The 12,691-nt window shown below is 36.1% G+C and overlaps 1 protein-coding gene across 4 annotated transcripts in view; it reads right to left on the reverse strand.

Annotated features, from left to right (window-relative positions):
- The window catches only part of PDS5A (PDS5 cohesin associated factor A), a 126,870-nt gene that overhangs the window by 1,604 nt on the left and 112,575 nt on the right, over positions 1-12,691 (reverse strand). The window contains exons 30-33 of one of the 4 annotated variants that reach the window (XM_089911800.1): positions 12,237-12,382; positions 10,877-10,985; positions 6,421-6,773; positions 683-833 (exon numbers count right to left, since the gene is read on the reverse strand). In XM_089911800.1, coding sequence (XP_089767926.1) covers positions 683-833; positions 6,421-6,773; positions 10,877-10,985; positions 12,237-12,382 — 759 coding nt within the window. Of the gene's footprint in view, positions 1-682; positions 834-6,416; positions 6,774-10,876; positions 10,986-12,236; positions 12,383-12,691 lie in introns of those variants that run through there. The other 3 variants (XM_089911801.1, XM_089911802.1, XM_022565637.3) reach the window with 3 other exon arrangements.

The raw sequence follows: 12,691 nt of genomic DNA on the forward strand, positions 1-12,691 counted from the left end.
GAAATGCCCCACTGATCCTATTTCCCTAATAGGGAGGGAAAATTATGACCTCTGGAAGCATGAAGTAGTGGGATAGGGTCTCTTTCTCTTCTCCCCTCACCTACTCCTCTCTGGGAGGAGGAAGAACCCATCTAATGGGTGAGGGGGTGGGGGAAGGAAAAACTGAGCATACTGGAATTTGGTCTTGTCTAGATTTCTTCTCCTTTGCCTCCAAAAGGTGTGTTCTGGTCTGCCTGAGGTTGTTCAATTTAGGGGCAAGGCATTAGTAGTTACCTGGCCTATGTCATTCCAGATTTGGGTGGGGGGTGGGGGGGAGTGTGGCTTGTGGGATCTCAGTTCCCCACCAGGGATCGAACCCGAGCCAGGGCAGTGAAAGCCCAGAATACTAACCATTAGGCCACCAGGGAACTCCCTGTCATTCCACATTTTTAATCAGCCACATCAGTATTAAGATGGTATCTCCTTTTTAACAATTCCAAACTTGGGAGAGAAAGATAAGGGGGCTGTTTACTTATATTCCCAAACCCCAACATAACATATACCTTCTAATAAAGATAACAATGCTAACCAAAAAAAGCTAATAAGTGATTAAGATTCTTACATAGTATTAAATTAATTTGTTATAATAGATAAAATTTAATAATATGATATCAAAGAATCCTCTACAAGCTGCCTGCTGCACCTTCAGGAAGCTTCCCTTTACTAGCTCTGAGTCCTCAGTATCTTCCTGGCTGCTCTCATAGACTTTTAAACGATCCAGATCACTGGAAGAATTTCCTGGACTTGATTCTATGTCCCAAAGTGAATCGCCATCACTTCCGAGCACTTGGCTTCTGAAAAATTTCATATTATTTTGATAAAAATTCACTTGTTACTGAAGAATATTCATATTAAACTAATACACGGTTGTTTAATACATGAGGAAACACACTTAGGGGATACTTTAAGATACAAACCGATGTGATGTGAGGAAACTCAATATACAAATGAGCACAGGAAATCGGGAAATCCTTTGCTTAAAAAAAATAGAAATTCCAAGATTCTTGAACACTCCAATATTAAGCATACTAAGCAAAACATATTAATCCAAAGATGGGAAAACTATATAGTCTGTTATCCTATAGGTAACTTCCTTAAATTCACAGTTTCCCCTTAAGTCCCAAGTTTAAGGACTGTGTCTCCACTGGTGTTAATTGATATTTTCTTTTTCATGGAAGAATTTGGCCTCAAAGATAAATAAAACATACTCAACAATCAGCAGACCTATAAAAACACATTTTCAATGCAAAATATTTGGAATTGTTTGCCATTTGAATAGTAATTCAAAAACAAAAGAAAAACAAGTAAATAACTGAAATGATGATGAATCCTCCATTCCCAAACTCAGGAAGCCAACATTAAGTGTCCAGTTGTTCAGATACTATTTCCTGACTATAGTATACAAATGGCTGATTTTCATAAATTTACGGGGTAAATTCAAGGAATTTTCTGAAAAGAAGTAACAATTCCAAATGCAGCCCAAAATATAAACAGGAACATTTATTGGCACGCGCGTGCACACACACACACACACAAACATCTGATGGAATAGATTACTGCAAAAATCCAGAGGGATCTAAAAATCCTACAGGTAAGTTTACAAGTTAAAATGTATGAACTCCCAGATTAAGTAAATTCTATGCCAGGAAATTTCTGTACAGTTTTTGTATTTTGGTGGAATAACATATCTATCCTTGAATTAATAAAGTATATAAGTAGGAGTCATACTAAAAATTATTATTTACCTAATGTCAGTGAGAGGACCTAGGAAGAGGAATTCTAGAGGGGTTACACATAAGTGATTGCTATGGTATTTAAATGACTGTAGAGGCTACCATTTATCAAGGGTCCTACTTTTACAGGGCTGAAGGATTAGTGAGGTTACAAACATAAAGCATCTAGACTGTGGCTGGAATATACTAGGGCGTCAAAAATGGTTTTCATTAATTATTTAATAATAAAGTTGAAATCATACAATATGATGAATATAAATACCAAGTAATAAAAATGGGCGTTTTCTGGAGGTGGTCCTAGTATACAGTGTAGACTGACTGCCTTGAGATCATCTTGTATCAGAGAGATCTACAAAGGAGCACATGGAGTAAAGAAGGGAGCGTAATGTCAGGAAAGGCTCTTTTCAGATGTTAATGTAGGGACAGTTGTGGCCCGCACAGGAACTGACCATCAGGGAAGTGAGAAAGCAAGCAAGTAAAATGTGTGAAGAATAATGCAAGGTAAAGGAAAAGACAGATGAAATAGTGTTAGAAAGCAGGGCCACAGAGAAGCACAAGGGTGCTGGGCCTTATTTCTCAAAGGCTTGCATTCAAGCTTAAAATCCGGGGGGTAAACTACTTTAGTGCAGTGATCCAGATCCAGATCTGGTTCCACAATGCAAGGACTCTAGGCTGTGCTTCAAGTTGCCAGGGCAATAAGTGAGCTGTTCCTACCATTCTGGGTTCATCCTTAGCTCAGAAATGCGGTGCTTGATGGCTCTCAGCTTTGGCAACCCTATTTCTTCTTTGACTAATGAGATGGTTCAAAGTGTAATGGTAACCTTAACAGGATGATTCAAGGTGTTATACTAGCTCTGTATTCAGAATTGTTCAATCATGTGGCTTTAACCTGTATCTGATCCTCACCAGGTCTCAGGAAAATACAGGTGAGATGTCAAATCAATCATAGGTAATACCTTTGGTTAATCAAAAATATGTTTAGAATCTTGTATGAAGGTGAAAGCTATAGTTTCCCATGAAATAAAAATAAAGCTGGCACCTTCAGGATTTTGACCATTCAGCGTTTTCTCCTCAAGTTGAAGGATAGTTAGAACAGCTGAGTCACAAACAAGGAAGTTTCGTTTTAGTGTGCCTGTCTGTTCCATCGCTTGGTGGTTACCATACCTTAAAACATTTCCTTTTACACATTAAGAGAAAAAGAAAATAATAGAGTTGTGAACGTTCATAGTTCAGAGGAGAAACATAACCGCAGCTAGCACTGTTAGCAGTACAGTAAGGCGATTAATAAGGGACACAGCCTGGATTCAAAACCCTGTTCTGTGTAGCACTGGCCAGGTGGCCTGAGAAAGTAATTTTTTTAGGTCTAACCCCCTTATCTCTAACATAGGGTTGTACTTGCTTCATAATGATTGTTGGCAAGGCAAATATACATTCAACAACCTTTCCTTATTATCACTATTATTTCTACCAATATATATGCCAAGCACCATTGCAAATACCCCATACATTATTCTACCTAATATTCACTACGATCTTTCAAATGTTCTTATAGCATTAGGTTGCCACTTGAATTCAAGAACATCTGATCTCTCTTGGTTTTTTCCCTCTCTGAAGCTAAAATACTTTAGCTTTTGTTTGCATGAACTCTGAAATAGGTTAAAAAGATGACTATAGTTGTTTGGTTTAACCTACGATTATTTTAAATAAACTAGCTTCTTATGTAATAATTATAAATAAACTATATGCAAAGATTTTCCACCATTTCATGGAAACTACCACACATATTAACTACATTAGCTATTTAAAATATGGAAGTAAATATTTTCAAAGCATCCTCTGTTAAACTAGTTTTGTGTGCAGGTATAGTTCCTGTAGAATTAAGACTTAATTTTACCTTAAAGTACAATATAGTGTGGACTCCAGAGTGATGCTGCCTGGTTTTAATGCTGCCTCCACTATGTATATAAGCAAAGGGACCAAAAGCTACATGGACTCTCTATTCCTGGTTCTCTCCTCTTTATAAACTGGGGATAATGATAGTACTTACCCATGTAGAGATGTTTTAAGCATTTAATAGGTTAACAAAGAGCTTAGAATTGAGCCTGGCTCATAATAAGCATTATATTAGTGTTAGCTATTATTATGTAGCAATTTTTTAAGTGAAATAAAATATATGTAACATAAATCACTGCCATTCATCTCTAGAATATTTTCATCTTCCAACTGAAACTCTGTACCCATTAAATAGTAATGCCTATAGTAATGCCTATTCTCTCCTCCCGCTCTCCCTGGCAACTACCTCATTCTGTCTCTATGAATTTGACTACTCTCGTATCTCACAGAAGTGGAGTCATACAGTATTTGCCCTTTGGGGTCTGGCTTATTTCACTTCGCATAATGTCCTTAAGGCCCATCCATATTGTGGCATAAGTCGGAATTTCATTGTTTTACATAGTAATAAAAAAATAATTCTTATACTTTTATCAATCAGTAGACCTAAAGTGAAAGTTTTCTGCTCTATTCTGGAATTGACAAGCTGGAGAAATATATTCTTTGAGGGCGAGAACCTATCCGTTTTGGATACTCTTGTACTGCCAACATCCAGTGCAATGCTGGCAGTTTAATCTGTCCGTATTTGTTAGAAGAACAAATGAGAAGTATAAGGAACAATATTCATGTGCCTATAATGCATTCAATTCCTATGCAAGAGGCTATCATGAGTAATACAGAGTTTCGGGAGTAAGTTAGGTTTCCAAGCCGAAGTCATAATGCTAGAATTTAAGGGCAGAGTTGTATATTAGATTCAGGAAAGAATGGAAAAGACAAAAGGAAGCTTGGGAGAAAGTTTCAGAATGTCCTTCTATGTTTTGTTAGCCGCGAATTAGTAGTCAATAATTCAACCAGAAGTTTCTGAAATATGTGCGCAAAGTCTTTGATCTGTTTTACTGAAGTACAGTGTTATCATGAACACCAAATTTAACCATCTAACTTCACTGAGAATATAAAACCATCAAAGAATTCTGTATTTTGGATAACACATTGCCCAACTGATCTACTAAATGGCATACTTAAGACTTCTAAGGTGTCTTTTCACTCTTAAAAAAGATGTTTTAAGAGTTTTAAAAAGGCCCAAGGCCATTTTTAATCAAGACCAGTCTCTGGCATGTAAGCCATTTTTGTTGGTTTGTTTAATGCTTTGGGGGCAAATGGTGTAACTAAAAGCAGAGCAATGGGTTTTACAATGCTCAGTTTCAGAGACAAGGTTGGTTGCTACTGAAGACGTTTTCAGGGTCCAAGTAAGTGCCTGCATATTTTGGTTAGATGTCAAAAGGACAGCACATGAGAGGTAAGGTCAGGTGGCCTGGGTGTGATGATCAGTACTATTTTATGTGGGTGAGGAATGGCTAGAATTCTAGAAACCCTTAAGAGAAGTCTGGCAATCTCCAACGAAATTTGTTCAGCTTTTGTGTAACTAAAAATATATTAAGAGGTAAAGCAACTAGAATTCAAAACAATGGTTAAAATTATTACTGAGCATTTAGTCTGGACAAGGCATTTTGTTAAGTGCTTTATATTTAATGACCATTTAATTCTTGGAAGAGTCCTTTGAGGAAGGTATTATTATACTGCCTTAATGATGAAGAAAAGGAGGCTGAGGTTAAGTATGTTGTTCCAGGTCAAAGGTCCAGGTTTGAGGAGAAAAATAATAAATTTGCCCCCAATACTGGCTTTCCTTACTACACTTTTAGTCCATAAAAGTAGAAGTGACTAAGTAGAAGAAACACCCATTACTTAGTCAGGTTTGGGCCTGGATCAGCTGCCATGAGATGTTGAAAAAGGTACTCAGAGACACTTAAAATGTAAGAAAATTTAGTAGCCTCAAACTTCCAAATTTCAAAAATGGTAATTTTAAAAAATGTACTTACAAACACGTATGCCTTAGCAACACTGTACTTTATAAAAATATTGAAGCAGCATGGTGAGGGTGTCCTGACATGATCAGAGCTGGTTCTTTCCTAGAAGGAACTCAGAATCTTACAATCTAATTCAGGGGGGAGATGAATTAGGTATAGGTATATAAGGAAAAAGAAGCAGTGTAGAGCTAAGTTCTAACTGTAGACCAAGTAAGGAGCCAACTTCTAGATATCCAGTTGGGGCACCACTGTTACAGTGTGGAAAATGTGAAATCCCAACACAAACATGATAAAAGATGAGTAGCTGTGAGGGAGGGTTGGGGAGAGGTAAGTTGCTGACTTATATTAAAATTTACTGTAACAAGTGGAATTAAAGAGCATGCCATGACATCTATCTATTCCACTCTGGGATCTCTGTATCAAAAAGGTAGCCGTTTATATTTAGAAAACCCCATGCAACTATGTGAGGGACACCAAGACAATGTTATCCTTGCTAATAAATAGAAACATCAAAAACCATATCCTAATTAAAAATTAACCAAAGAAAAAAAGGAGATCTTTCTTCAAATTGTTGTCCTGAAAGTTATGAGATAAAAGCAAATGCCACCATAACTTACTCAGGAAAACCAGGGGCAGTTTTCACTCCCAAATGCCTAGGTGTTTGGGGGTGACTGGCAACTAGGATTAAAACAAGATGTCTAAATTCAAAGTTCAGAAAGAACGGTGTACGTTACCTTTGTAAGTCAATTTGTCTCTCTGCTGGTGCTGCCTTTTTGGCTATGTCTTGCAGTTTGGGTGCTTTGGCATTACCTGCTTCCAAACCTCCAGGGCTTTCCTGATTGACTGCGGCTCTCTTTCTTCCCTTGCTAAGAGGTTTATTTATATCATCATTTCTGGTTGCATTGCCCTGAGATTCAGACTTGGGTCGACGTCCTCTCCTGGGTTTTGAAGGGGCAGGTGGTCCTGATTCATCTACTTTCTCATCTGTTTTTTGTTGGATATTCTCTGCACCAGCCGCTGTTACTGTTCTTTTCTTTCCTCGGTCACTGCTGATGTTGCCCTGGGCAGCCTGATCAGAATTAATCTCCTAAAAGAGCAGAAAACAATTATATGAACATAAATTCCTTAAATATCACTGATCTATACTAGAAAGAAGCATTCTGCAAGTATTTTAAAAGAGTTGGAATTCCAGGGCTTCTGATTAACTGCTTACATCCCATGAAGAATGTAAACTCCTCAAGGGTAAGGACTGAACGAGGTGCCTACCATAGTGCTTGGCATATATAATATACTCAATAAATGCTTACTAAAGTGCATAGGCAGTTATATAAGAGAAAACCTACTCAGTTTTGCTTTCACAGCCATTTTAAATGAAAAGGTCCTTTTTATTGTGGTATGCTCTTAATGTATCACTTTTCAAAAGGGGGAGATGTTTTCATAATTCAATGTTATTTTCTTTCTCTATGATGCATCTGACTATAATAATCTTTGTAGTTCTGTGACACAAAGTTCTTTAATATCTCACTCCACTCATTCATTCTAACTTTTGTCTCTTTATCAATCATTAACCTTCTACTTTTTTCTGAACATTCTCTTTTTTCCTCTGTTTGGCATATATATTACATATTGTCATCTAAAATGTTCAAAGTAATAAAATTCCATTTTAATATGAGACATAATGGACATTAGGAAGAATAATAGTTTTCAGAATGAAAGTGACCTTTATATGTATGATATTTAGGAGTCAATTATAATAATTTTAACTGATTCAAGGGAAACAAAGGAACACTATCCTCACCCAAAAAGTGACTTTATCTTTTCAATTAATTAATTAATTTTCATTTCCCAAAAAAAATGTTTTCAATGACCAGGGAAACACATAAATCTTTCATGTTTCAAGAAAATTTACTTAAATGAAAACTCGTGAAAGTAGTATCTTAAGTTAGAAAATCCACAAATCAGTGTTTCACGTTGAGGATTAACATTAAAGTAAACCCTATCTTAAGAGCCTTTAACATGGGCAGCTAGACTTAAATCCATCCTTCCAGGATGATGAGCTAATGAGAATGACGACTCCTACTTCTTTCACCCTCTTGGGATGTGGAGAGTCGTGTTACAAAAATCATCAAAAGGGAACAAGAGTAAGGTGGTCCACAGGATTTAAACTGTAAAACAATACAAAATGGATCAGAGAAAAGATATGCAAAGGCACCCTGGAGAAAGATGGAGATTCCTGGGCAAAATAAGAAGGGTCAATAAAAACAACTAAGTGTGGTTAAACTTGAAGTAGAAACCATTCAACTGAATGCCTGTTAGGTGCAGTGGCTGCTGGGCATAGACTGGGGAACAAAACTGTTATTTTTCCTGTCCTCAAACAGATTAGCATAGTAGGTGACTAATTTTTTAAAGAGTAAACAAACATTTAAGTACAGATTACCCTAAGTGCTAAGAGATTAAAGAAAAGGGCATTCAGAAGAAAAACAGAGGAAGCATCAATTTCTCACTGGTTCTTCTGGGGAATATTAATTAAATAATATCAAAGCAGGACTTATCACATGAAAAGTAAGTATTTTAGACAGATGGAAGAGGCAGCATGAAGTACCTGAAGAAGGAAAGAGCTTGGAAGATTGAAGGAACTTGAAGTGATGTGAGACTGCTATAAGGTAGGAGAAGCAGGCGTGGGCCAGATCATGAATGCCTTATGGGACATGTAAGAAATGTGATTTTATTCTAAGTGGTAATAAAAGTCATTGATGGACTTTAAACAGAGAATAAACATAATCCAGATTATATTAAAAAGATCACACTGGCTGCTATATTTGGTGATGAGATTGGAAGGGAGCAAGAATGTTAACAAGAAGGTAGAACTACTACAGTATCAGACGTTGAGTTAGGGAGTTCCCTGGTGGCCTAGTGGTTAGGATTCCAGGCTTTCACTACCATGGCCTGGGTTCAATCCCTGGTTGGCGAATTTCCTGCAAGGCGCATGGCATGGCCAAAAAAAAAAAAGTTGAGTTAAACAAGAAAAAGATAATTTAAAAACGGGCAGATATGAACAGGCAGTTCACACAAGAGTACATCCAAACGGTCAACAAAAATACTGATCATCAGAGAAATATAAATTAAAACAATAGTGGGGCATTAGTTTTGATACTTTAAACTGAAAAAAATTCAAAAGAACTATAAAACCTGTTTTTAGTGGGTATATAGAGAAAAAGTACCCTGCTGGTAGAAATGTCAAGTGTTCTAACTTTCGAAGAAAACAATATGAAAATATCTAAAAGCTCTAGTATATTTACTCCTTGACCGGCATTCCCACTACTAGAACTTATTAGCCCCTAGAAATAAAATCACCAGTAAATTTAACGCAACATTGTAGTGACAAAGAACAGGGAAAGGAAGTATTTATGTGTATACAAACATGAAAATGATAACACCGTAGAGAAAAAATGGAACACACAGATAAGGCTGTTTAAAAGGGGAAAAAAAAGACTATTAAATGTCATGCACATGATCATATTTACACATTTATGAACATGATGTGCATATGTATAAAGAACTCATGCAAAAGCCAAATGAAGAGGAAATCAGCTGTCAGCTGTAGGCATGAAGAAACAGAAGACTCTAAAGGGTAACACTGGTGGTATTGCCGGCCTGCTCCACAGAATGTTAATGTGTTATTTCTTCTTTTAACCACCTCCCTTATTCATTATTCATATTACCATTTGATTTTGCTCACAGAGTAAATAATAGGAGAAAATGTTCTGATTTATAAACATGGATATACAATTTGCTGGATAATTTTTATATACATAACTAATAAATTGGTTTATGCATCAATCTCTTTGAGAAATTGGTTACCAAGAAACACTCTCTTAGATCTTTATCTTCTTTCAGTACAACAAGATAGTGTTTTGAGGCTGCAAGACTGAGAACCAGACCCTGGAAAGAAATGACCATATCAACTTCTGGGAGATCTGACTGGGAAGCTCTCAGGCTTTTGTCAAAATACAACCCCTGTCTCTTCAGGCAACAGTGAATCTGTTAAACATTCTTTGGAAGTATGAAAAAGTTAAAACAGTGTTTGGAACATTATAATATTACAGATCAATCAAAGTAATATTTTGGCCCCTCAGAAATTAGAATTTAAATGTCCAATTTATCTTCTATACAATTCTACAGCAGAGGTTGAAAAGGTTATAGATAGATGTTTGTACTAGATAAATATTTGCATCCCTGTACCACCTCTTAATACATATTATAAGCATGTTTACGTAATCTGTGGCAATATGCATATCTGCATCTAAGCATGATTATGTTCAATGTTTAATTCTATAGAAGGATCCCACAATATCTAAATCTACTGGTTTCTGAATTCTAAGAGTTTTGAAAGTGAGAGGTTCCCTGTTACCTGAGTTTACTGACATACTGAAGTTCAGATAGCAAACAGCAAGAGTATGGATAGTCAGAGACTGACCTAAAAAATGTATCCTTACCTATTTAGTTTGAATTCAGATGATAATTTTGGATAGGAAAAGTTCAGCTACTGTGGAATAACTGTATAGTCCCATATTTTATGTACCTGAGGATAACTCCTAAAACATTTGATAATACCATAAATATATGGGGGGTAAAAAAAGTATGTCAAGAACATGATTCTATAGAAAAAGAAATAACAGTATTAGGTCATTCTTACTGAGGCAAGTTATCCTCCTACCAATGTTATACTCCTTTCTGTCCTGCCAAAAAATTGTTAAGAATATCGGGGGCCACAGTTAAAAGATACACCATCAAAGAATGCAGCTGTTAAATAAAAACTCAAACATATTTTAAAAGGTCAGCTCATTAAGTTTAACTTAAAACAACAACAACAGAAACAGTGTTGATCCCTGGTGGGAGTCAATAAAGTTTTGAAAACAAGATCTCAAAGCACTTCAGTTCCTATTCTTTCAAGGTATTGGGAGAAGTAGGGTGGGAGAAGGTGACCACACAAACTCTGGTAAATGAAGAGAGTGGACAAAGAATCACTTCTGTAGAGTGGAAGCCCAGTAAGTATAGCAGGGGGTGGTATACACACAGGTATAGTATGTAGTATATATTAATGTATAGACTGTGGGTTTCTCACCCCATCATAAAATTGTAATAAGAATCTCCATGGGAAAAACCCACTTGTTAAATTTTAAAATTTACCTTATTCTTTACTGGGTCAATATTCTTTACAGGTGTCACAGAAATAATTCTCACAGGGTTCTCTTCATTTTCACTAACTCCAGTTTCTGCTGCCTCTGAACTCTGTTCCCTGTTGAAGAGAAATAAACCAAAGCTTCTTTATTTCACCATATGAATAGGAAGTATACTCTCTCACTATACCAATAAGGAAAGAGGCTTAGGCTGATTTAGAAGCCTGGCCAAGTGAAGTAACGTTAACAAGACTCAGATCTTCTGTGGTTACAGACTACTGCTCTACTATATCAAGTCTTGGATTTCCATCTTACCTTACTAATGTAAGACAGAAATGACTGCCTAAAACCACCAGATAGAAAGTGTAGTTGACAAGCAACAAACAACACAACTATTCTATAAGCCTATCTGTTGGGGGGTGGAAAACCCTAAAACAAAGCAAAAATACAACAGATGAGCGTAGAGTATAGTTTTTTCCAGTCTGTGTTCTTAATGCTCTGTAAGGGAAGGGGCTGCAAGAAGAGGCCATAGGGGAGGTGTCTGACCCCCACCATCTATGTAAACCACAGATGTTCCACGTTAATTTTTTAGTATTTTGGGATTCTACTGCTAAAAATGTGTTTAAAACACCACCACTGAATTTATGCTTAAAATTTCATGAATTAGAATAAAATCTTTAAAAGCCTCAATATTTAGTGTTGGTAAGAGTAGGGTCAGATGGAAATTTTTATGCAGTAGCTAAGACAGTAAACACTTGACATGTTAAACATGGAATCTTTTTAAAAAATATTTATTTGGCTGTGTCAGGTCTTAGTTGTGGCATGCAGGATCTTTGTTGTGGCATGCAAACTTAGTTGTGGCATGTGGGATCTAGTTCCCTGACAAGGGATCGAACCTGGGCCCCCTGCATTGGGAGCGCAGAGTCTTAGCCACCAGACCACCAGGGAAGTCCCAAACATGGAATCTTTAATAAGTGGAAAATGTTATTAACAATGTTATCTCTACTCATGCTATACTAATTTTGAGTTAAAAATTAAAAAGCATATAAATTAAAGAGTTACATTTTCAGTTCTCCTAAGTGTTAAATTTAAACACAGACACACAGTTCCATGTAAATTAGTTTTAGTATATTACTAATTCTTACGTTTTTCCATTTAACTTTTCTACACATTTAGAATGCTAAACAGTTTCAAAATGTGTAGTACACTCTCAATTTCCATCATTAATTATACTAAAATTTAGCACTACTGTTTTTTACTAAGATGTTTCCTAAAGTCCATTTTTGTGATATAGTGCTTTAAGAAAAGAAACTGAAAGATGAACCAAGTAGTGAGTGATAGTAACAAAAACAATTGGAGAAAAAAATTGCCTTGATCGATTTCCGGTGGAAGGGTTCAGCTCTGAATTTACATTAATATTGCTTCCAGTCTCAGCTCCAGTGCTTCTAACATATGGTTTCCTTCCCGTTGCTGATAAAGGCTTGTTTACCGCACCTAGTACTCCAGCAGGTTTTGGCTAAAAATTACATATACGCATGTTATTTTATACCTTACTGAAAGGAATACATACAAATTTAGACACATGTAAGGGATACTGTTTCGCTTACGGCCAGGAATTGTTGTTGCTTTGGAAAGTTAAATCCTAAATTTATTAGAAATGATAATTCTGTAAAACTATATCTAAACATAATTACAAATCAAAAGCATTACCTCTACTTAAAAATAACTATGCAATATTTAATTATTCCTGTTGCTCAATCAAAACAAAAAGTGTCCCTAAAACATAGTGAAATACATAATAATTAAGACATAATAAAATGTCTTA

This window comes from Delphinapterus leucas, chromosome 5 (assembly GCF_059928025.1).
Source record: "Delphinapterus leucas isolate spDelLeu-1000000601 "Yukka" chromosome 5, BTC_Dleu_Yukka2, whole genome shotgun sequence".
Lineage (NCBI taxonomy): Eukaryota > Metazoa > Chordata > Mammalia > Artiodactyla > Monodontidae > Delphinapterus > Delphinapterus leucas.